This window comes from Mustela nivalis (genome assembly GCF_964662115.1).
Source record: "Mustela nivalis genome assembly, chromosome: 5".
Taxonomy (NCBI): domain Eukaryota; kingdom Metazoa; phylum Chordata; class Mammalia; order Carnivora; family Mustelidae; genus Mustela; species Mustela nivalis.
This window is the reverse complement of record NC_139024.1, coordinates 70103578-70129334: the sequence shown is the minus strand read 5'-3', so window position 1 is coordinate 70129334 and position 25757 is coordinate 70103578. Positions and strand designations below refer to the sequence as shown.

At 36.4% G+C, this 25757-nt stretch overlaps 1 protein-coding gene across 1 annotated transcript; it reads right to left on the bottom strand.

The window, feature by feature from the left end:
* Positions 1 to 491: 491 nt before the first annotated feature.
* On the bottom strand, positions 492 to 25182 carry TMEM244 (transmembrane protein 244; the record flags this gene model as incomplete). Its single annotated transcript, XM_082730251.1, is given in 7 exon segments — positions 492 to 586; positions 2369 to 2413; positions 4170 to 4254; positions 4258 to 4295; positions 8039 to 8112; positions 9638 to 9723; positions 25150 to 25182. Coding segments are annotated over 7 exon segments (456 nt in total).
* Positions 25183 to 25757: the final 575 nt, after the last annotated feature.

Here is a 25757-nt window from a genome sequence, read left to right as displayed (position 1 = left end):
AGGCAGCGGCTTAACCCACTGAGCCACCCAGGCACCCCTACATCAGCATTTTCTAAGTGTGTCCCTGGGTCAAATACATCTGAGAAATGGTGCACAGCTTTGAGATGCCCTGTTCATAATAGTATGTTAAAGATTCTGAGAGGTCCCAAAATAAATGTCTGTTTTACATAAACCCAGGAATCCACAATATACTTAAACAAGCAACTTTCTAGTACCACCTTGCGTGGTACTATTAACATACTACAGAACTAGTGTTTTATGGAGAGCACTTTGGTAAACACTGCCTTTTATGAATTGGCAACATTTGGCTTATGAATACCTTACTAGGATTCGTCTGCTCTCCATTAACATCTCTTTTTCTTGTTATAGTTATCAAGGATCTAGAATAAATTCAATCTTGAATATAGGTGTGAACAAAAAATACAATTTAACTCCAACACAATGTATATAATAATATAGAAATTCTGAGGCAAATTAATTCAGCTGTTCTGTTAAAACTCATCCAGATCTGGATAGATAAAGTTGTCTTTGAACAAACAGTATGCAAAAGCCTGGCCTCCACATATCATTGAAATTAAGCCGGATCCTGCAAGTAATGAAAGGGGAGTTTTGGTTAACTACCAATAATGAATAATTCATTGGTGAGATTATGAATAAGAACAATTGTCATGACTAAAATAATGTTCCTGAAACTGACACAGCATTTGAAAGAGGGTAGTTTATAGATTCAGCTAAGAGACAGTAGGTATATATTCTGTGCTGATAAATTGTTGAAATTCAAAACTTCCTTCAGGGAATAGATGCGTGGTTCTGTCAAATTAATAGTAAGGAGCTCTTAAAACTCAGAAATTCAAAGGCAATGGAGTCAAAGCACATGCCAACAGTTTTACAATTCTCAATTCTTTTAGCTCTTCAGACCTGCCATTTGTTTGTGTTGTTGTATTTAAAAATATTTCATAAAGTATTTTCTCTCTAATTATAAAAGGAAAATATGCTCTCCTCTAATTTGGAAAATACTTTTTAGTGTAGAAAAGATTTTGAATACAGAAGTCTACCTACCTGGGCTGTTTGGCTGTATGAGAACACCTTTAGCTCTGACTTCATTGGCCCAATGATTCTTCTTTTTTTAAAATATTCATCCAGCCTAACAGGGCTTTCATAAATCTGTTATTCCTTGTGTGGTAGTAACAGTATAACTCCCATGAAAGGTAAAGGTCCCTGAGGTAAGAGCCCCTAGTGGATCAGAGGCTTGGCAAGACTGCACAATTTCCTCACACAAACGTGTACATCCAGTGTGAAACCAGGAGATAAAATTTCCAATATGTCTAGTCACTATTATTTTGTATCTAAATTTTTTGACTCAAAGAAAATCAAAGTTTACCTCAAACATCATTTGGCAACCCCTTTTTTGTACAATCTAACCCTAGATCTTAAAGCCGAAATAGTGACCAAACTATTTTAGCAAATTGTAGTGGCCACTCCAGTATGCCAACACCAACTCTCCTTGTCATCAAGGTGGTATATGCTAGGTGACTGAATTGCCTAGGGCTTAGTAAATTTTGGGTATTGTGAGGAAAATCCAAGGGATAAGTTGTTTTCATTTCTACTTATACTGGTAACCTGTCTTTCAGGTATCTTCTTTCTGATTCATTAAAAATGTGCATTTTGGAAAGCATCATGCAAAATAAAATATCAGTACATTCTACATGTGTTTCCTGTATGAACCAAACAATATTAGAGAAGAGTACACACTAAGACTTATGTATATGTAAGGGAAGTAGAACATTAACCTGTAGTGAAGGGAGCTAATGAGTAATATAAATAATACTGACCTATTAAACAGATAACTTTCAGGAAAACAATGTGGTGAAATGTTGCCTTTCCATTCTCATCATTAAGCTTGACAATACTTAAATAAAAACTATTGCTAAATTTACTGAAAAGGGGAAATGTAAAAATATCCATGGTCAATACCTAGCTTAAGCTAAAGAAAAAGCTTTAGAAAAGTCCACTTCAACTTGGTTAGTTTTGTTACTAGATGTATAATTGATTAATTCAGTTGTTCCACTTGTGGGGAGAAAAAAGTAAATGAAATTAAATAGTGCTACCATAAAAATAGTAACATTATTCATGTTGAAAGAGAACCAAAAGAATATGTCACAAACATATATTGTGTTTTATTCCCTATAATTGTAGAATTAAAATATATTTTATTTTATTTTATTTTTATTTATTTGAGCAGTCTTCTAGTCCAATTACCTGACTCACATAAAAATATTTTGATGCTCCCACTTTACGTATAAATTTTATGCTGAGCATAATATATACACATACGTGTATAATATATTTGGATATCACATGTCTATACCTAAAGAAGCCCACCAATGTGATGTCAAGGGGAATTCCAACATAACTGGAAAAGAAAAAAAAAAAAGAAGGTGTTGTTCATTTTTTAAAATGCATTATTTTTTACACATGAAGAAATATTTGTTTTGTCAGATCATATCCACATGACAAAGAGAAATTTTTTTCACATTCATGAAATCAGCTAACCCCAAAGCTATACTTAGATCATAGTTTACAAAGTCATTTATTAAATAAGATACCTGAAACTCCTCCTCTAGGAGATGTTAGGATGTTATGAATTGTCAGGTTCTTGGGTCAACTCACAGAATTGATTTGAGTGTTATATAACAGATAATCCTAAGCTCATCCCGAATTCTCAACACCTGACTTTCTCTGGAGTTCTGAGCCACTTCACTCTGAACTCTATTTAGCTGTATTTATTAAGTATTTTCTATGTGCCATGTGTTAGACAATTACCTTGTAACTTTTCTGGGTCTGGAACCTATACCTTGTCTCAACCTTGAAGATTCAGCCACCCTATGCCTCAGAGCCCTTTTGCAAATATCCCATGGTCGTCTTTCATGTAAACTTAGTCCCAAAGTAAAATAGAGAAACTGAGATATGGGGTTTAGTAGTTCTGAAAGTTACTAAAGGAGAGTGTGTGTCTGGGGACAAGGAGATTGATGTACGAGAATTCTCTAATAATAGTGATGCTAGGATGTAATAATTCATTGGGAAATTGTGTATTCTTAAATTGAAGAACTGATTAAGTCATAAGTAGATAACAGTACTGAAAAAAAAGAGTAATTTAAGTTGCTAATAAATAAAAGTAACATTTAATTTTAGCTTGTGGTTGATTCCCACCCATCATTTGACTAGTACCTTTTTTTTTTTTTTTAAATAATGGAAGATAGGAAGGGAGAAAAGTTATGACAGAAGAGTAAGTTTTGAATAGATGAATGAAAGAATGGATTAAACTGTCATTTACTGAGTAATTATGATCTGCTTAGACACTATGTCAGACAATTTCTCATTCTCATGGAAATGTCCCTAGGTCTCCCTGCTCCATAGAGGAGGCAACTAATGTGAATGATGCTGTGACTTCCCTTAAGACTACACACTTCATAAAAAGGTAGGATTGGAATTTGAATCCATTTTCCTTTGACTCCAAAGATCGCAGGAAGAAATAAAACCCCTTGTTTAAGAACATAGTATTCTTGAGTAAAATAACTATTGTTGGAAAGTTCGCAAGCCTGCCAGTATGGGTTTCCTTGGGGTCCAGTTCCCAGTCTTTGGTCAATTTCTGCCTCAAGGAAGGTTCTGGAAGAAAAGTATTCCAAACGGAGGCAAACTGTGTACAAGCTGATGACAAGTTGAACATGAGAGAAGAATAGGAAACATCTACATTCAGTACTGTTTTCATTAGTTTTTAATATAGCTTAAATAGAGAGTTGCAAATCCAATTACAGACCAGCATGTATTGGTTACATAGTAACTTTTCTTTATTGTATTTTACCTTTAAATTGATAAGTACATAAACAATGAATCTTGGAACACTGAAAAAATAAAATTTTTTTAAAATGGTAAATACAGAGAATGTGAAACATCTACATTCTGAATCGGAAGATGCAGCCAATCAAAACCTCTCCCAGGAAGTATAGAACTTAGCTGGGGAGAAGGGTGGGGAGGGAGGGAAGAACTAGCATCAGTTTTGATGATTAAGCCATCAGAGGACACTATGCTAACAAGTTTTACTCTTGTGAAGCAGTTTAGATACAAAATCAGATTTAACATATTTTCTTTGTTTATTTTATTTTGCTTACCAGCAGAAGTGATGACAACATGGAGAATAGTTACTGAAACAGCATAATCCCAGACCCATTCTTCTACAACTAGAACGAAGAGCAATCAGCAAACAAAGTAGGTGACTTGTGTTGAGACTAGAAGAACTGCAAATAGAATAAGGAATATAATTATTTGGGACTTAGAGAAACTAACATTTCTGAAACACAATTAGTAAGATTGTGCAAAGAAATTTTGGTAAGAATTTCCAAAATATCCCATCTCTTAACAACCCCCAAATTCGGATAAGAACTTTTTAACATAGTCTGTCCCTTAATAATCCTTTGACTCACAGAAAAATTACAGTATATAATTTGTTTCACATTCTCTGTATTTACCATTTTAAAAAAATTTTATTTTTTCAGTGTTCCAAGATTCATTGTTTATGTACTTATCAATTTAAAGGTAAAATACAATAAAGAAAAGTTACTATGTAACCAATACATGCTGGTCTGTAATTGGATTTGCAACTCTCTATTTAAGCTATATTAAAAACTAATGAAAAATTCAGTTCTGAATTTTCAGAAATGAAAAAAGAAATGTAAGAATTCAATGACTTTTAGCATTTCTTTGGTCCCAATTATTGCCTTTCTTGGAAACGAGTTCCTTTGTGTCTTTATAACAAAACGGCATGTTCAGATAGTCATCTGGGACACATAATGAATAACCCTGGATGAAAGGAAGCCTCAAAAATGAGTTGTGTGGATGGAGACACTCTTCTAAATCCACTCAGTTGTCTCAGAGTGGTCTCCACAACATGTATCAAGAGCTAGTAACTTACAGGTAAGGACCACAAATCTCTAAGAGCCTTGAACATGTGAAGGGTCAATGTTTAACGTTTTGGCTTTGATATGGATCTTTAAGACTATCGTGGTTTCAAAGGAGAGACCCATCAAACATGTGCAAGATATGTATGTGGCATACTATCAAGGTCCCTTTGTAATGACTTGACTTTCTGTAAAAATTACCTTTCTTTTTTTAATAATAATGCAGCAAATGATTAGTATGTTCTTATAATTTAGGGATCAACGAATCTAGACAGGCAAACTCTCCATTTTTCAAAGCAAGAGGTAAAATAATAATATTCTATCCTTTTGTGCATAAATAATTTTATTAACCAGCAAACCAGTGATTGTTTTGTGCTGAGCTAGGCACTAACAAGTGAGCAAGTCCCAAGTGCCATCCTTTTGAAAAGCCTTACAGTTACTGCTCCTCAATTTGATTTAATTTTACTTACCGGGTTTCAAAAAGTTGGAGGGAGAATTCATACCAACTTCTTTTTTATCATATGGGAAGAAAGTTTGGTTCAGCATGTCCTGTTCCCTAAAATTGAAGCTGTGGAAGGAACTTCATTGCTGTTTCATACTGACACCACCTCTTCCCAACACGTTTCTACTTCTACCTCTATCAGTGGCTCACAGAGCCTCCAGATTATTATAGGGAAATGGAGATGCCTGTTTTATCAGGATTGACAGATTTTATAGGTTAACTCACAGCTGCTTGAAGACATTGATTTTAGTCTTGAACAAGCTGTATTTGCATATATTGATGAAAAAGGCTTATGCTTTGTTTATAATATGAAAGAAAGCATGATTTAAAAGAAGTAATACAAAATTTAAAGTCAGGATACCAGTGTTATAGTCTTGCCTTTGAGCTTAGGAGTTATAAAACCTTGAGTACAATTTTAACCTCTGGGTCAGTCTTGTTTTTTTTCTCTATAATTGGGAAGTGGAGTGCTTTCTTATCTACCTCAAGAAATTGTTGGGAGGATTTTAATTTGAAATGAAAGCAATTTGTAGCCTATTTTCTGCCATGCAAAGGAAAGATATTAGTAATCAAAATGTCTTAACTAGACTTAAACTTTCCAGTGTCCTTGCTAAACCTATTCTCCTGGGTGATGAAAATCATTGAAACAGACAAGAAACTTGACCCTAACTACATGCCCAAGGCTCTGAGATTACTCTTACACTTTATCTCTGAGATTAAAGTCTAAATTCTCAAAGTAACAACTTTGAAGAGTTATGGCAGTTATCTCCCCAAGCCCAAAATTAAAGATCTAATGGGCTAAGGCTTTGTTGATATCTTTGTACAAATGTTAGTGTTTTGTGAGAGGAGAGAAGAATATAAACTGTGCCAGACATCCTGGGATCTTCACTAATCTCCACTATGTAAAAACACAGGCTTTCCAATAAGCTGTGTCATTCCTATCTTTCATGGACTGACCCAAAGGCAAGAATTAAATACTAACAGTTGAGTTTTCAATCCCCTCCCAAAAACACACATCTAGCTCTTACTTAACTCTTTACTGTGACTATTCCCTTATCAACTGTGGACAGTTTTGATAGAAAATAAGTTAATTCTATCTTCAATAGGAAAGCACATAAAGAGAAACTTAAGATGGACTGTTAGACCTCTTGTGTCTCATTAGAATGAAAGTCTCTTTTTCCTAACATATTCCTTGTCTATCTAAAATTCAATTGATAATAGTACCAAACAAGGTTACCCATTTGAGGAGGTTGTTCTAAAGCTTTTTAATTTGAATTCAGTAATTTTATTTTATTTTATTTTATTTTTTAAAAGATTTATTTATTTATTTATTTGACAGAGAGAGAGATCACAAGTAGGCAGAGAGGCAGGCAGAGAGAGAGGAGGAAGCAGGCTTCCCGCTGAGCAGAGATCCCGATGTGGGACTCAATCCCAGGACTCCGAGATCATGACCTGAGCCGAAGGCAGCGGCTTAACCCACTGAGCCACCCAGGAGCCCCATGAATTCAGTAATTTTAACTGACCAAGTTTCCTGTGCAAGTCATATTCAAAAATCTGGTTTCTCTGGCTTGAGGCAATTTTTGTACATTTGCATATTTGTTCCCCAAAAAAGTCCAGTGGTTTTCTAAAGAATTGTAATGTTTATAAAATCCACAATTTATTAAAAAAAAGAGTAGGAAGAAATTTGATAGACTGTTAAGAATAATTTATTTAGAAAGTAAGTTTGTGATTGAATTTCTTCTTTTTCTACTCTCTACTTGTGGGTATTTTATAAGCTTTCATTAATTTATGCGTATTATTTTATAATGGAAATAACATTAAAATCTCATTTTTTTAAAGATGGGATGAACTCACCATGAATCCCCCCAAACAAGTATGTTTGACATATATTCAATACAAGTAGCTGTTATTATTAACATAAAAGACTTATGAATACAGTAGGTATTAGTTAATAATTATTTTTAACCAATATTATGAATTTTAAAGAGAGAAATTTTTTCTTAGTATACTCTCACATATTACTTTTCCTTTGGAACATTTCCCCCCTACTTTGGAAAGAAAAATCAAACTAAGCAGAAATGTACAAAGCAGAAAATGAAAGTCCTCTGTCATCCCAGCTGGGAGATAACAGTTTGTTGCATAATTCTCCAGATTTCTTACCACTGACACCATGTATTTTACTCCGTTCTACAAAAATGAATAATTACACTACACAAACACTATCGTCATCTTCATTTTCCATGCCATATCTCATGAGCATTTCTCTATATCAATATATTAAATCGGTCTTCTTTGAAAAATATTTAATGTATAAAAAATATACATACAAGATCACCAAACAGAAATTCCTATAATCATTCTATTCATTTATTCCACTACTCCATTCTATCCCATCTTTCAGGAATAGCCACTTTAAAATTTGGGATGGCATTTTTCCACATTAATTTTTGAAGTCAGATATAAGATACAGATGGCTGAGAAAAAGGCTTGATATGTTGTAAATTTTTATAAAACAAAAAATATTTTGTTTTTTTGAGGCATTTAACTCGCTAATTGACAAAGATTGGAAATTAAAACCAATTACCTTTATAATTTGTGTTGTGCCATGAGGGGTTTGTTTTGAAATCAAATGGTGCCAGGACATGCAGCTCATATACCCTGAAGATGTTACAAATGAGAATAGTTTACTCTGGGGGAGGCAGTTCATAACTTCCCACACTAAGGCTTTGAATATTGCTCTTCACATGATAAGTCATTAGCTTTAGCCACATTGTGGCACATGTAGAAGCTGGCAGCCAAATAAACTTTTTAACTCTGTTGTCTTATTTGTCTAGTGAAGTCCCCTGGGTGGGGGGGGGGTAGTTAGCCCTTAGCTATCATCTTGAAAGTCCTTTCCATCAAACACGGGAAGAGGACATAACCCAATGCTGTGGCAAGAGCATCAGCCCGGGAAATCATCCAGACCCAGGTTCTAAACCTGATGGTGTTGTGAAACTGGGAATTCGGGCAAGTCAGTTCCATTAGAAGCTGAACTTTCATGTCTTCTCTGTAAATTAAAAAGGTTAATCTCTGAGATCTCTTTCGGTTGTAAAATCTGAGTCTATAAATATACACCCTCTATGGTGCCTGTTTGTAGTTGTGTGCAGCTGGTCAATCAGTTAGCTGCCTCCTGGAGCTTTAAGGCCCAAGAACTTAAAATTCCTCTCCTCTGACTCACGTTAACTACAAATCCCTGAAATCAGGCTCAGAGAGCCCTGAAGAGTCTTAGCTCTTCCCTACTCCAGGCATGGCTTCACTGTCTCCAGTCCCAGGAAGAGCTGAGGCTGTATGTGAGCACAGATGCTTCCTCAGTGGGTTTGCCTGCAAGCATGCTGAAAAACATTATTCCCATTGCAAAACTTGGTATAATTATTTTTGGTTACTAATATGCATATTGAAATCAAAGGGTCCTAACTCCTTTCTTGCACCATAAAATTAAACTATATAAACACTCGACTTCTGAGAAATTATTTGTAAATCTACATAATGTATTTCAAGACAATCAATTTATTGGCGACCTAAATTTGTAGAGGCAAAATGCAACCATAGCAAGACAAAAAAAAAAAAAAAAAAAAACGCTCTGAAAAAAATGCTTCACATTTACATAGAAACAATACTGAAAATACACATTTTACTTTGTCTTTATCGTAACTCTCTTTTGATCAATTACTTCCATTTGACAAATGAAGACAATTAAGAGAAGCTCTATGGTTTAGTTAAAATCTTTCCAGAAAGTAAGAACCTGGGCTAGAAGATAGGTCTCCTGATTTGGGTCCAAGAGGTATTTCCAGTACATATCAGAAAATATTTAAATTGGATGTAGATTATCTCTAAATCCCCTTCTCATTCAAATCTGCTCTGTTTCAATACCAGCTCAGGGAGTAAGAGCTTCACTTTCTTTCCATCACTATCTTCCGAAGAAGAGGAGCAGTCCTGTCTGGTCCTATCCAACCACATCATTTCATGGTTGTGGCTTTCATCATTTCGAAGATGACACTTTTGCTATCTTTCCTTTAAAAAGATGTGAAAACATACCATTTTTAAAATATTGTACCGTCTATTCCATAAAGGCACATTGGGTGTCAAATATAATCTCCTTTCAGATTCACTCTTAGCTTTTTAATTCTGTTGGAAGGCAACTTACTTGAGCATCATGCCACACGTGTCCAGAACTGCATAGTACATGGTGTAGAAGAGGATCACACACACAAGAAGATTCTGCAAAACAAGCTGCAGAGAACACAAGCATGAGCTCCAAGAGTCTAGGCTTTCTCATACTGTTGTTGGTAATGAGTCTGACAAACAAGAGACCATGGCTGCCCAGTCCATGGTGTTGGCTGGCTTTGTTTTGCTTGGAGACCCATGGGGTGGGAAGGACTTCAACGTCCACAAGGAAAGTTTCTCTGACTGGAAAGGCTAGCGTGGTCCACATTTGCACCAAGGATTAATGCAGTAGAAAAATCCGTATCACTTGCCTTCCTTCTCCCACAACACACTTCCTACATGCTAACATTTACAATTGAATTTGACAAAATGATCATAATTACAGCTATCATAATAGTCCAAATAGGAGAACAGCTGAGAAATTTTGAAAAGTATGAACAAAAAAGTACATAATAACACAGTAATCACGGAACCTGTGTGCAAGAGTTTACAGAGCTATTGACTAAAACACAATAGATGGTCCTAAAATGGCCTCTGCCACATATGAGACTTTGGAAGAAAGCATTGTAGATTAATGGGGACCAGATGGATTACTTAACAAACAGTGTTGTGAAAATTGTCTAACTTTTAGACAGAAAAACCCCATTAGATTCCAGTCTTGTACCAGACACCAAAATAAACTTGAAATGGATTAAAGGCTTAAATGCCAAGAGGTAAAATGGGATAAAATATTTGCAATATATATTAGGAGCAAAGGATTGATATCCACAATACATAAACACATACAAATAAAAAAAAGACTCACAAACCAAGAGAAAAATGGACAAAGTATATAAATAGCCAGTCCACATGAATAAACATTTAAAAAGCCAATAAACAATTGAAATTGTCTGAACCTCACTATTAATCTTCTGAAATATATTCTTATGAATATAATAAAAATGTCAGCATTTCACATGGAAATATTCCAGTGTATTCTTTTCTCTTTTTATATTTTCAAAAGTCTTCTTGTTTGGTCAATACTTAAACACTTTAGCATTATCCGTTTTCTCTGAATGACCAATTCACCAAATTTATCAAATCTTTTAATTGGCCTGGGCACAGAGGAGCCCTCCACTAGATGCAAGAAGAGAAGAGAGTTAGCACAGAGCACTCCACAACCATTTGGCTGAATGGACCAAGTTTACAGACTTACCAAAACTTACTTCTTCCTTTTTTTTTTTGTCCTTATGGAGCTTATATTTTTTTCTCTTATTTTTTAAAAAAAAATTTTATTATGTTATGTTAGTCACCATATAGTACATCATTAGTTTTTGATGTAGTGTTCCATGATCCATGGTTTGCTATAACACCCAGTGCTCCATGTAATACGTGCCCTTCTTAATACCCACCACCAGGCTCACCTAACACCCCATTGCCCCTTCCCCTCTAAAACCCTCAGATCAGACGAACCATGAGAGACAATGGATTCCAGAAAACAAACTACTTTTTTCAAGTATTTAAAAATGGGTTAATTGTCTGGCCTAAGCGAACCAGAGGAGATTAGGACTAAAAGGTTCTAACACCTTCAGGATTCCAGCCCCCAACCCCTACACACCCCTGTTGTCCCTAGCCCCTCCTACTCTTTGCCTGTAGTCTTCCCAAGTCTCTTCTCCTTTTGCCCATCAAGCTCATCCCCCTTTTGCCCTTTGGTATCTCTCACTCCAGGTTCCCTTCCTCTTGACCCTTTGTCTCTTCCTAGCCTTATCCTTTTATTTATCCATTTATTTTATTTTATTTTATTATTTTTAGTTGAAATATATTTGACATATAATATTGTGTAAATTTAATGTGTACCACATGCTGATTTGATACATTTATATACTATAATTGGGTGCCATTCTAGTGATAGTTTGCACTTCACCCTGTCTCATAATTATATCTTTTTGAGGTTGGAACAATTAATAATTTTTATTATAGTAGTCGGTGCCAAGCCCTGGGAGCAAAGTCCCGGGCTCGATCCCAGGACCCTGAGATCATGACCTGAGCCGAAGGCAGCGGCTTTACCCACTGAGCCACCCAGACGCCCCTTCCATACCCACATTTAATGTGCCCAAATTCCCAACTGTAGGGATAAGAATCTGCCAATGGAAAATGGGTGTGTGGTAGGGAACAACACTGGTGCTTATACAGCCTTAAAAGCTTCTTAAGGGTAATGTGTCTTTGGGATTGCTTTACTCTTTATTCTACATATTAACATCAATTTGTTTTTCTTCTAATTTGAGCATTAATATCCTCTAGTTGAAATATTTCTAGATGATTCCTATATTTTAATTCAATCTAAAATAAGATAAATAATATATAGTTTCTATACTAATATACAAACATGAAATTATTTTTCTTTCTATGTTAATATCAAAATTTAAATATTTTAAAATATACTCACTTGCTTTAAAATTTTACTTTTGTAATCCAAACAGACAATTGTGATACATATGTATAAGACATTTGTAGCTATTATTTTAAAAATGAAATCATAATTTGTGGGAAAACATATTTATTGACAAATTTTACATATAGGTGAGTCTACTTTTCCCCCAAATTTACAAAACACTATACATAAATAAAATTACACATTATAAAGTTATTTTAAAAGAAATGCTTTGAAAAGCAAGGCCTAATTTTTTAAATAATTACTTTTTTCCCACCTGAATACTATATTTAGATTTTCAAATAATAATTTTCCTATGAGAAAATTCAATTGCCTCTAGTAACTTCGTCCTATAATCTATACTCTACGCAGCTTGCAAATGTAACTTTCTAAAAGGTAATCAGACCATGACATTCTCCTGCTGCATATCCTCCGATGGCCCCACATCATCAGGATTCATTCATCCATTCTTTCATTTGACAAATAGTCACTGGACTGAGTGGCAATGCAGAGTGAATGGGATGTGGTCCCAAGCATAGAAACTCAGCCTAGCAGTGTTTTTAAATGGATAAGTATCAGACTCACCTTGAGGCCTGCTAGGACACAGATTTCTGGGCCCCAGTTCTGGAGTTTCTGATTCAGTAGGTCTGAGATGGGACCCAGAAATTTGTGTTTCTGACAAGTTCCCAGGGGATGCTGGGTGCTCTGTTTCTATGACCACACGTTGAGAACCACTGATCTAACGGCAAGAATGACGAATTAACAGATAGCTACCAAAGAGAGAGCTCTGGTTGGGGGAATTGACAGAGTGATGCTTTAATATTTTATTTAGGCCAGTATAGCCAACATATTATACTGTCAACTCATACTAAAGATTAAAAATTATTAATGGGATGTTTTATGGCTTTTGTTCATACTACATTTAGAAACTCAGAGTACTTCTGACAACACAACTCAATTTTGACTAGCCACCTTTCAAGTGCTCAGTAGCCATGTGTGGCTAACAGCCACTTTTTTAGACAAGGTTGCCTTTCCTTCCAACCTCATCCCCTCAACCCCGTCCCAAATGGTTGATAGTGTAACTCTATTTGCTATTTATGTCTCAAGCCCTATCACCATAATTTCTCAATTCATCCACCCTTCCCCATCCCCCACCATGATGTGCACACATGAAAACCTTTCTGGATATGTGGAACTATCATCTGCATTTCACAGATTTGGAAACTGAGGCAAGAGAGGTTAAACTTATCTCAGCTCAGTGGCCTGTCTGTGACAGGGCTCCAGCTCAGAGCAGCTGAATGTCAAAGCTCTTCTTTGCCCTGTACTGTCCTTCCTCTCACCTGCTAGGTTCTTGATAAAAGAATTTTGAATAAGCAATTCTACTTCAACACTTTCTTTTTAAAATGATGGAAACTAATTCTTGACTAGGTTGAGTGAATGGCCCAACATCATACATTTATTTAGTGACAGAGACAGAAAAATAATTGTATTCAACTACCAAAGGAAAGATAATGCTACCCAAATGACTGAATATATAACTTCATTATGATAGAATTATTTTTGTACTTCAGGAAAAACTAATATACAAGAATCAAAGTTCATAGAAGTCTAGATATTTAGCAAGTGCCAAAACCTTTATTATTCCTTCAAATAACATATTTGGATCCTGAACCAAATAAAGTATAAAAAAATATGACATTTGGCTCTTTTAACTATTTTTTTAAAGATTTTATTTATTTATTTGACAGAGAGAAATCACAAGTAGATGGAGAGACAGGCAGAGAGAGAGAGAGGGAAGCAGGCTCCCTGCTGAGCAGAGAGCCCGATGCGGGACTCGATCCCAGGACCCTGAGATCATGACCTGAGCCGAAGGCAGCGGCTTAACCCACTGAGGCACCCAGGCGCCCGACATTTGGCTCTTTGAACTTGACTGAATATCTGATGATGTTAATATTTTAGGGTGTTACAATGATTGGAGGTTTATTATATGTAAATACAGATCATTATAAATGCAATTACTTTATTAAAGAGCCCCCATGTTGTTTTATTTATGCATAATAACAAAACTATTTTGAGAATAGAATATATATGCATAAGTCTGCAAAATGTGCAAATTTAGGATATGGTAAATACTTTATAATTTGCTTTCAAAAACACTGTCTGCTAAAAGTCATCTTTACACTGCCATCTTTTTTTGATGCAAAATATTGTGATGCCATCTTTCCTGCCATTGCCCTAAAGACAAAGCATGTTTTTAAGGAGTTGATATTAAGGAAGGACTATACCTACTAAAAAAGAATAAAACTCTTTTAGTTTGAGGTCTGTGAATGGCCCAAACCAGAACTAGTAGATCCAGGTGGTGACTCCTGGGTTTCAGAGCTTCCGTGGAGCCTGAGTGCCCCAGCTGCATACCTCATTTGACTCTCCTGCCAGTTTCCAAACTGGTTTGACTGGTGTAGGAGTGCTGACAATACTGACTCCATCTTTGGGTCTCCATCTTGTTCGTGCCTACCCAGGGACCTCCCTCAGGGCTATGTGTTCCAGGCCCTGTGGAGTGGAGGTGAAAACATGCCCGGACCAGAATGTGGGAAGGCTTGTTTGGATCTCCCCTTGGGTGCACAAATGGCGCCATGTTAGGTAACTACCCTTTGCTCTATAAAGTCCGTGGGTGAAGGTCTGGCCTTGGTGGCACATAGCAATGTAGCATCTGGATTGTTACCCACCTGATCCCCATGGTCAGTAGGTTACCCAGCATAGCACTCAGTGTGAATGTTATAGAGTGGCTTGTTTCATTGTCGGTCTCAAAGAACCTGCCTGGTCTGGAAGAGACTTTGCTATTCCTTCTCCACCTTCTAACTCTGGGCTTAATTCAGAAAAGGAAAACCTGAGGGCACCTGGGTGACTCAGTTAAGTGTCAGACTCTTGGTTTCAGCTCAGGTCATGATATTGCGCCTGTGGGATCGAGCCCCACATCAGGCTCCGTGTTCAATGCAGAATCAGCTTCAGATTCTCTCTACACCACCATCCCCTCTGCCTCAAATAAGTAAAGAAAATCTTTAAGAGGAAAAATAGGAAAATTTCATATTCGTTCCATTCTTCTGGAGTCAATAGCTACCTCTCATCCTTCTCTTCATTATTATCTTTTGAAAATTCCTTGTTATGTCATTTCATAACACCCCAGAGGGATCTCTTTCACATATCTTATGGTGTTTCTTCAAGGAATTAGCTAAAAGATATGGGGTCTAATTGTTCTATGATACTTACCCCATTTTATCTGGAGGAACGGGGTGTGTCCCGTATGCTCACTAATGACAGAGTCTGGTCTGGTTCCTGGCACACAGTTGACTGATTCATTACAGTATTAAGGGTTGAGGGAAGCATGGCTGATTTTCAGGCTGCAGATGAGTTAAGGAGTATCCATTATGACAGATCAGGCAACAGGGAACAACACCTCATATAAGAGCAGTCTTGGCTGAACAATAAGATGGTAATCAGTCACCAGATAGTTATGGAGTATTGACATCATGCCCAAAGTTATCACACAGCAAACAATTGGAACAAGTAAATATATCCAATATTTACATGTCTGTTTAAAGTATACATATATAGATTAGCTTACCCCTCAAAATAAACGGTAAGATTGACCTAGGATAATAATCACCTCTTTTCAGATGAAGAAGCAGAGGTTCAGAGAAACAAGGTGATGTTCGCAAAGCTGTCGATGGAAAAGTTGCAATTTGGCATCATGTTTATTAACTCCAAGTCAGAAAGTAAGTATTTTGGTTCTGGTCATGAGGGCAAAACTACTTCACAGAAGGGAGATAACCTTGGCTGCGCAATGACACAGAGCTGTTAGTAAAAATCACAACGGTCCACACTCTTCATATTTATTTATTTATTTATTTATTTTTAAAGATTTTATTTATTTATTTGACAGAGAGAAATCACAAGTAGTCGGAGAGGCAGGCAGAGAGAGAGAGAGAAGCAGGCTCCCTGCCGAGCAGAGAGCCCGATGCGGGACTCGATCCCAGGACCCTGAGATCATGACCTGAGCCGAAGGCAGCGGCTTAACCCACTGAGCCACCCAGGCGCCCCACACTCTTCATATTTAAATCAGTTCACACGACCTGTATGTGAGTGGCTTACAAATTTCATTATTCTTAAGAAACACCCAGTGTTTGCCTGTGAAAATACAAAATTCCTCACACTCCATGTCTGCTGTTAGCATTCTGTAGATACTGGGTAGAGCTCAGGTAACTGGATTTTAATGATCCTCTCAGATGATTCCAGTGCAAACAACTACGGAGGCCGTAGGGACAAGTCCAGGTGATAAACGAACGTGGGTTTCTCCTATGGTCTCCTCCTCAGGTAGAATTTCTAAACAGGAATTGGACGAATAGCTGGGAGACCTGGATTTCTGAGCAAAATGGGCAAGATGGATGAGAGAGAGATTTCCAACCGGAACGAACCAATACAATCTTCTACTTCACAGATAATAAGGAAATGCGCACTGAAACAACAAGAAGACACCATTGTTCTCCTGTCGGCAAGATATATATATTTTTAAAGAATCACTTGTTCTGGTGAATATAATAGACATTATTCTAGACTGCTGGTGTGAGTGGAATTTAGTACGAGTCTAATGGGAAGCAATTTATCAATATGTGGTTTTCAAAAGTGTGATTCTGAACCTAAACACATATTTCTGGTAGGAAATAGAAAAGTCTTAAAGGTGTCTGTCTTTACATGGTGAAATCATTGATGATCTCTCACCCTTTTCTCTGTATTTTATAAATTTTTAATGGAAGATGGAGACCTAGTTTCTAGCAGTAACAACTTATATGATTATAGGAAAGTTACTCCGAGTAATGTTTTATCTGTAAAATAAGGCAATGGTGTCTTTAAGCCTTGGGGGCTTATTATTCTGTGGAATGTTTAATGTAAACTATGGACTATGCATAAAAATAGATATGCTCACAAATATGCAAGACATGGTGTGCAATGTCAATGTTCTCACAGAACCTCTGAAGTCCATGCATGGATCCCAGGTTAAGAATCTCTAATCTTGGGGCACCTGGGTGGCTCAGTGGGTTAGAGCCTCTGCCTTCTGCTCAGGTTATGATCCCAGGGTCCTGGGATCGAGCCCCACATTGGGCTCTCTGCTCGGCGGGGAGCCTGCTTCCTCCTCTCTCTCTGTTTGCTTCTCTGCCTTCTTGTGATCTTTGTCTGTCAAATAAATAAATAAAATCTTTAAAAAAAAAAGAATCTGTAATCTTAAAGGATAATTCCAAGTCTAACTAAGTGCACTTCAAATCCTAGCGGGGAGAGAGTATCCCCATTCCCATTAGAAGAACTAGAGACCATCAGTCTAGTCATCGTATCTACAGCTAGGGCAGCTGCTGAAAACTCTAAAAATATTATCTGTAGCATTGGTACTCTAAGTCATATTTCAAATTTCTATATGTTCATTAGACTCCTCTAGTTGAAGGGATCAGAAAAGCTCACTCTCTTAATGGTGATAATGGAAATGGTGTCGGAATCAATTAAGGGAACTGTCTCAACAGCTGTTCAGCTGCACTTCGCCACCCGCCATTCAGGAGCCACAGGAACTCAGTAGTTAGGTACACTGTGGGGCTAGAGACTTAACATGACTGCACCGATTTTCTCTCTTCCAGTCTTTGTTTCTCTCTTTATTTCTTCTTTCAACTCTTCTCCCAGTTAACTACTTCTCTCTCATAGGCAAACACACAAAAAAAGAACTTGATTTGATAAAACAATCACTATCTGATATATGGCACCTGAGTTGGATAGAGCTAAATGAACGGGGGCTATTCCACCAATGACTTCACCATGGGTGGCCGTCTTTGAGTCAGCTGAACTTCTCTAAAGCACCAGGGATGTCCCATTAGAGATTTCACCGCGCACAAAACATGGTGACCTATGTAAAAGGCATCCCACAAATTGGGTTGAGGGAAGGGTCAGTACACCCCAAAACTTCTCAGAAGGAGAAGGCTGCTGGCTTATTTCATGTTATAAACTATGAATAAGATAAACATGGGGCAACCAAGTTCAGATGTAGGCTCTCTATTAAAACTAGTACCATAAAGTTGGTTATGAGGATTAGGGTAGTTCTGGGGGTGGGGGAAGATGAAACAAATTCTCTTGTTTCCAGGTACTGGTTATGGTTTCCAGGTATTGGTTAACAGTTTTCAGTCAGTTTGGATCTTCAATACTTCTCTAATCTCTGAAGTTCAAAAGGATCGCAAATACTCTAGGACCTCAGTTGCCTTTTTGGTTTTCTAAATCCCAGTTATTATTAAAATAATACACATTCATTAATTCAGTCCCCAAAGTATTCAGTGCAAAAGATAAAAATATAAACAAATCTGACTTTGAACCTAATGGTCATTGTGGAAATTTTGGAATACATAAAAACATGAAGCACAAAAAAAGTGAAAATCACCCATAATCCATTATTCAAACAAATTTCAGTTAAATTGCTACTTGGAGCTGTCAGGTTCTTTTTGTCAACATCTATAGCTTCCAGAGATTAAAAGTAAGTGGAGGCTTTTACATTTCCCTACCATACCCTCCACTCAGTTTCTAAAACCTGCAAATCTGATAGGAACTATAAACATCTTAAGAGTGTTTGTCTTTAGATGCTGAAATCATGGATATTTCCTTCTTCCTTTTCTACATTTTATAAATTTCTAATGAAAAATAAAAGACCAGGATTCTACATTGTATGCTACAATCAGAGCAAGTCATTCATTCTTAAAATTGTGCCAAATATACAAAAATGTATTAGCCAATAAACCTCAGGGTATTTATATAACCTGCTTTTGAAAATTTAGGGAGTTCCCACTCTCTATCAGCACTTTTGATAAATACTTCGTGTTTGTCAGATTTACTTGGAGGCTATCGCAATGATATCCCGAAGTCAGGATCAGTCATGTGGACCAAATCAGTCGACAAATTTCTTCATGAAGTGTGTGTGTGTTGAGGGAAGGGATAGTGCTTGTGGAGGTGGTGGGAGGGTGAGGGCAGGGACAGAACAAGAATATGGGTTCTAGATCTGGGGTGTTCCTGTGATGGTATTTAGGTGGCTGAGCTTCCCAGATTCTGATATCTTGTTCACAGAAGGGTAATGACACGTATTCAATTTTACATACTTTGAACAATGCTCATTTCATCAGTAAAAAAATAAGTTCTTTCTTATGCTCATTGACAAAGTCTCTGGTATGGGTTTCATTAATAACTTTTCTGCTGCCTGAGAAGAGCTTCAAGTGTGGATTCCTGATAAGGATATTTCAGATGCTAATCAACAGCTAATAGAATGCAGATTGGCCTTAATCTACACACACATCTCTCACACTGCATTATACCGAAGTATTTTACATGAAATACACATTTTTCAAAATAAGTCTTTTTATTAATATTCACATTTTTGCCCCCTTAAGTGGTTTAAAATTTAACTACAGCCTTTGCAAAAATGTTGAGGAGGGATACTCTGAAAAGGTAATGTGAAATTGTAACATATTTATTTTTCAAGGACCAAAAGTGAAAACAAAATTTTCAGTGACCTCAGGTATTTTTTCCCCAAACTCTCAAGAAAAGCAAGGACAGTTCCTATATAATTACAAAATTAGTATTATACACAAGAAATTTTACATGGATACACAATATTATTTACACAGAGTTCATATTCAAATTTCCTCAATTGTCCTCAAAATCTAGAATCAATTAAATTTTCACATTAAGTTCAATTGTCATATCTCTTTAGTGCCATACACGAGATTTGTCTGATGATTTCCTCATGATACTAATGAAATGTTGAACAGTACATCAAAAACTAATGATGTATTACTCAGTGGCTAACTGAACATAATAAAAGAAAAAAAAAGGAATCTCTGGGGAAGAATTCTAATTGGTAATCTTGTATATTTCCCACTGTATCTCATGAGGAGACACATAGTATTATTTTGTCTCATCATGGGTGATGGTCAGTTTGATCACGAGGTAAAGGTGATGCTTGCTGATCTATTTTATTTTATTTTTAAAATTTATTTTATTTTTTTAATTTTTATTAACATATAATGTACTATTTTCCCCAGGGGTACAGGTCTGTGAATCATCAGGCTTACACATAGCACATACCCTCTCCAATGTCCATAACCCAGCCACCCTCTCCCTACCCCTTACCCCCCAGCAACCTTAGTTTGTTTTGTGAGATTAAGAGTCTCTTGCAGTATGTCTCCTCCCTGATCCTATCTTGTTTCATTTTTGCTTTCCCTATCCCCCAGGACTCCCCGCCTTGCTTCTCAAATTCCTCATATCAGAGAGGATTCTCTGATTGACTTATATTGCTCTGATCTATTTTAATTGCAGTCTTTATCCTTTGTTATTTATAAGTAATCTGTGTGGTTACACTTGAGATTATGTGAATGTCCTGTTCCCCCCAAACTTTTCTATTTACTGACTTTAGCATCCATAGATAGACTTTGAATCAATTATTTATGTTGGTGTTATAAAATGGTAATTGTCTCAAATTTTTTTTCTTCTACATATTAGTATATTCTTTCATAGAGAGGTTTTCCTTCTTACCTTGAATTTGTGTATTTATTATTTATTCATCTGTTTTTTGGTCATTTGTGGGGTTTCTTTATTTTCCATGTGTTATAACACACTAATGTCATGCTTCTTGTTGATGATGCTAAGATTGTCCCAAATTTGAGCACCTATATTTCTTGTGTTCTTTTCAGACATCCCCATCATTTTCTTTGTATGCCCTTGCCCTTGTATGTCTTCTGTCACACAACTTGACGTTCCAATGAGATAGCACCTTTTTAAACTATATTTCTTTTTTTTTAAAGATTCTATTTATTTATTTGACAGACAGAGATCACAAGTAGGCAGAGAGGCAGGCAGAGAGAGAGGAGGAAGCAGGGTTCCCACGGAGCAGAGAGCCTGATGTGAGGCTCCATCCCAGGACCATGGGATCATGACCTGAGCCCAAGGCAGAGGCTTTAACCCACTGAGCCACCCAGGCACCCCTTTAAACTATATTTCTATATGTATTTTTGTCTATCTGTGAGCTTTCTATTCTCTTCCAATGACTTCTCTGTCTATCTATTCAGAGATTAATATCACATTGTTTTAATTATAGAAGCTTTGTAGTATGTTTTAATATAGGTGCCCCGATGGTCCTTTGTTAGGGATACTATAGCTATGTTTTATGTTTATGTTTGTTTCCAAATAAGCTTCAAAATCTACTTTAATATCTCCGTAAAACAACTTTATGCTATTTTTATTGGGATAATATTAAATTTATTACTAATATGGGAATAAATGATAGCTTTATAATGTTCACTCCTGCTATTCAAAAATAAACAAGATCCCCCAATTTATTCAAATTTACTTGTGTATCTTTCAAAAGCATTTTAATTTTTCTTCACATACCTTTAACACAGTTCCTGTTAAGTCTGTTCTTAAATAAATCCTGCTTTTGTTACTAGTGTTAACAGAAGATTTATCTTTTGGTATCCTCTAACTAGCTATTGTTTATGTACATAAAGACTTCTGGTTTGTGTTTTTAATACTGTATCACTTTACAGAATTTACACGATTTTTTTATTATGTTAGTGCTTTTAGTGATCCTCTTCTATTGCCCAAATATACTACAATATCATCTGTAAATATAGTTTCACTTCTTCTACTCCAATTCTTATGGTCCCATTGCGTATTGCAACCTGATTGCATTGGCTAGAACAGCTGTATCATGAGACTCTTCATCATAGGAAACAAACTGAGGGTTGCTGGAGGGGAGAGGGGTGGGGGGATGGGGTAACGGGATGATGGACATTAAGGAGAGCACATGAAGTAATGAACACTGTATTATATAAGACTAATGAATCACAGGCCTCTACCTCTGAAACCAATAATACATTATGTTAATTAATTGAATTTAAATAAAAATGTTTTAAATTAAACATTTTAATAAAGTTTATTATTAAAAATAATAATTTATTTTCAAATAGTAGTGGAGTTAGTGAATATCCTTGCCTCCTCATTCTTGGCCTTACTGTGTGAATGCTTCTAACATCCTCCATCAAGAAATACACTGGCTTTAGGACTGCAACATGTGTGTTTGTGTGTATGTTGTTATAGACATATTGTTACCAAAGAAGAAATAATCAGTTCCTATTTTATTCAGTGTTTTAATCAGTAATGGTAGTCAACTTTTGTCAAAGGCCATTTCAGCATCTATGAAGATGATTCTATAATTTTCTACTTAGATTTACAAACATGGTAAATTATGTGAATGGATTACCTAATACTGAACCACCTTTACATTTTTGGAATAAATATTACTTGCTCATATTGTATGTTATTTAGATTTTTACTTTTATATTCCTAAGTAAGATTGAACTATAGTTTATTATTTGTATGATCTTTAAAAGGTTTAGATGACATAGTAATTCTTGTTTTATAAAATTATCTGTGGCTTTTCTTTTTTTTTTTCTATACTCAGAAATAATTTAAGTAGCATTGGGGCATATGATCTTTGGAGTTATGGAATTCACCTATGGGAATTCTGGGTCTAGTTCTTTTATAATAACTTTCTCTATTTATTCTGTGAAAACCGGAAATCCTTATGTGATTTTGCAGAGCAGAATGCTACCATTAAGTAGAAGAGCTTTACCCTTCTCTACAGAGCAAATATATGTATATTCTTCAAGGTCTAGTTCATATATCATATCATGACTCCATCCCTTACTATCGGCCAGAATCGATCCTTTCTTATTTCTTCTGCTTCCACAGCATTGTGCATATTTTTAATAGGTCTAATCACATTGTTTGTAGCATTCCAATTTAGAGAGGTTCCCCTTTCTCCAGATTTTCAAAGAGAGAGACATGGATTTAATCGTGTTTAATTCTTCAGCCTCAAAATTATTGTTCAGTTCTTGGTTAGTGGGCAATAAATATATTTTTTAATGATGAGTGAAAAGAAGTAAAAATAATAATGAAATTTCAGTTCAGTATGATCTATAGTCTATTTGTAAAACGGGTAGATTCCAGGGTCAGAAACAGTAGGGTTTCTTTTCTAGTTTCTCGTTGGCAGGTCTATGACATTGGTCAATTACTCTGTGTTTTGTTTTATTCATCTATAAAATACATATAAAATTTCATGGAGGTTTTGTATTCAGAACATGTGTAAAACTCCTAGCATTGGCTACTGTATGTACTCAACAGATCATAACTTGCCCTATTACTCCCCATGTGAAAGTTTACTTTTTAGTTCTTCAGGCAATTCCAGAGAAATCATGAAATACGACTCTCTCACTTGTAGGACCACAGTGTCTGATCCAGACTTCTGATAGTTGTTCCCTTCAAAAGTATCTGTATGGATGAAATTCTCTAGTTCATGTCACCGGTCACATGCAGGAACAGTGTTTCTCTGCTATTTTAAAATTCAACATTTGCTTTACAGTTGTAACTTTGCATTTAGTTCAATGTAGTTATGAAATATGTATCCTATTGGAGTTCTGAACAACAATACATTGTATTCTCAACAACAATTTAGCAGTCCTCATACCTGGGCTTTCTTCCCAGTTCCTGTGCTGTTTCCCCAGACAACAAATTAATTAAATGGCCTTTGGCCATGGCTCTTTCCCTTGAGTCAGCTTTTCTCTCATTTAAAGTATATGGACGGGGGGATTTAATTAGCCCAATGCCTGGCACATTGCATACACTCAATAAATGTTTGTTAAGTCTTGGAATTCTCTTAGGATAAAGGTCACTTTTGCTATTACTATTAATTTATGAGTATCTGAATAGTTCCTGAGATGATGATACTGACAATGAACAAGGACTTAAAGAAAGTTAACTCATAACTTACAGGGATGTATCATGAGATCGACTTTTCAGTAACTCACCAATTTTGAATGAATTCAGTGTTGGCTTAATGTTCTATAGCTGTGATTTGACACAAAAAGCTCTGGGATTCTAAAAAATTGAAGACCTGCCGCAATTACTTGAATATTTACACTGGAAGGAGAGTGTGTATATGAGCGTGTCTGTGTATGTGTGTGTGTTTAAGCCCAAACTAAATATAGAGTCCCGATTCTTTATGTAAGCTACTTAAGGAAAAGGGTATTACCTTTTAATATTTTTTCTCTTCAGTAAAAGTTATTATTGCTTGTTTAATTCCCCAATTCTATATAAATTATGAATAGTCTAAAACACTCTTAAAATAAATTTTTAAAAATATTTTCCCTGAAATAATGTTTTCACTGACCTAGAAAATTTTTCTTAGCTGTTGCCATACTGAACATTTCTAACTGATGATGTATGTTGTGATGATGGCAGTGAGCAGAAAAAGCTTGAGGAAACACATACAGAGCTGATATTTTACTAAAATGAATGGAGCACTAATTCATAAAACATAATTTAATTTTTAAGTAAAAATCTGACTTTCCAGAGTGTCATTCCCTTAAGGCTAGATCTTTATAGGCCCAAAGCCTGTATGAATTTACACAGCTGCTTTGAGGCTTTGCAAATTTCCTTGTTTTAGGTGCTTTGATTTTTTTTTAAAGGGGTATTTTTATACTGAAATAGAACACAACTATTAACACTAGCCTCAAGGGAAAAAGAAAATAACAAACGACCAGCTTAAAATGTTTCAATACTTCTCCTTTAAAATCTTGCACATCTTTTAGAGGTTGGAAAAATTAAAGCCATCCCCTGCCCCCAAAAAGAGGAAAGACAAACTGTGATGAGTTCAGAACCCGAGAAACTGAGGTGCAGGTGCTCATTCTAGAAGGTTTGCCTGTGAGTGACACAGGGTCTGCTAAACGCCCCTTATCTGAATGCTTTAGGATCTTTTCTTGGGCACCGCTGTCTCAAGATTGCCACCATCACCCCAGGATGCCAGGAGGGCTGCAGAATGTTTTCTGCCTTAGCTCCCAGCCAAAAGTGAAACGAGTTGCCTCCTGACAGAGACACCATTTATAGAACGTATTTGCTTACACCAGTGGGAGGCGGTTACGGGAAGCCAACGCCAAGAAGCCATTCCTCTTTACCTTGCTCGGAGCGACTCTGGTCTGGAGAGCCATGGGTGCATCCTTTGTCAGAAAGGTGGCGAAAGGCACGCTCTTCCTACTGATGACATCTGGAAGAAGAGACAATTGCCGCTGTGAGCTTTTCAATTACTCCCAGAGACGAAGTGTGAGACGCAGCCGTGCAGGATGATTGGATTACACGGAATGAGACAGAAGCCATCTGTGAGCCACACGTAAGCTGCTGAGTGCCAGGACGAGCACCCTTCGGAGACGACCAAGTCCTCATTCCATTCGTAGTTTGGTCAAGTTTGAAAGATGAGTTGATTGTTTTTAGACGGCGTTGCAAATAGGAAGGGATTTGAAATACTCCCTGGCTGTAGGAGCAATGACTGTCTCCTACTTAAATTAGAAACATGGATTTTCGGTTAGGAGGTCCCGAGACAGTCTCCCAAGAATGCTGCTGGCATTCGTGTTGAAGCGTGGCCCGTTCTCTCGCGCGCTGGGCCTGCTGAGGAAAGAAATCATTCGCCCCTTCACGTCAGGGCAAAGCAATACATGAGTTCTGGTTTGGGGTTGAGAAAGAGAGTGAGCCTCGTGCTGTACAATAAAGGCCTGTACCCATCAGTGAT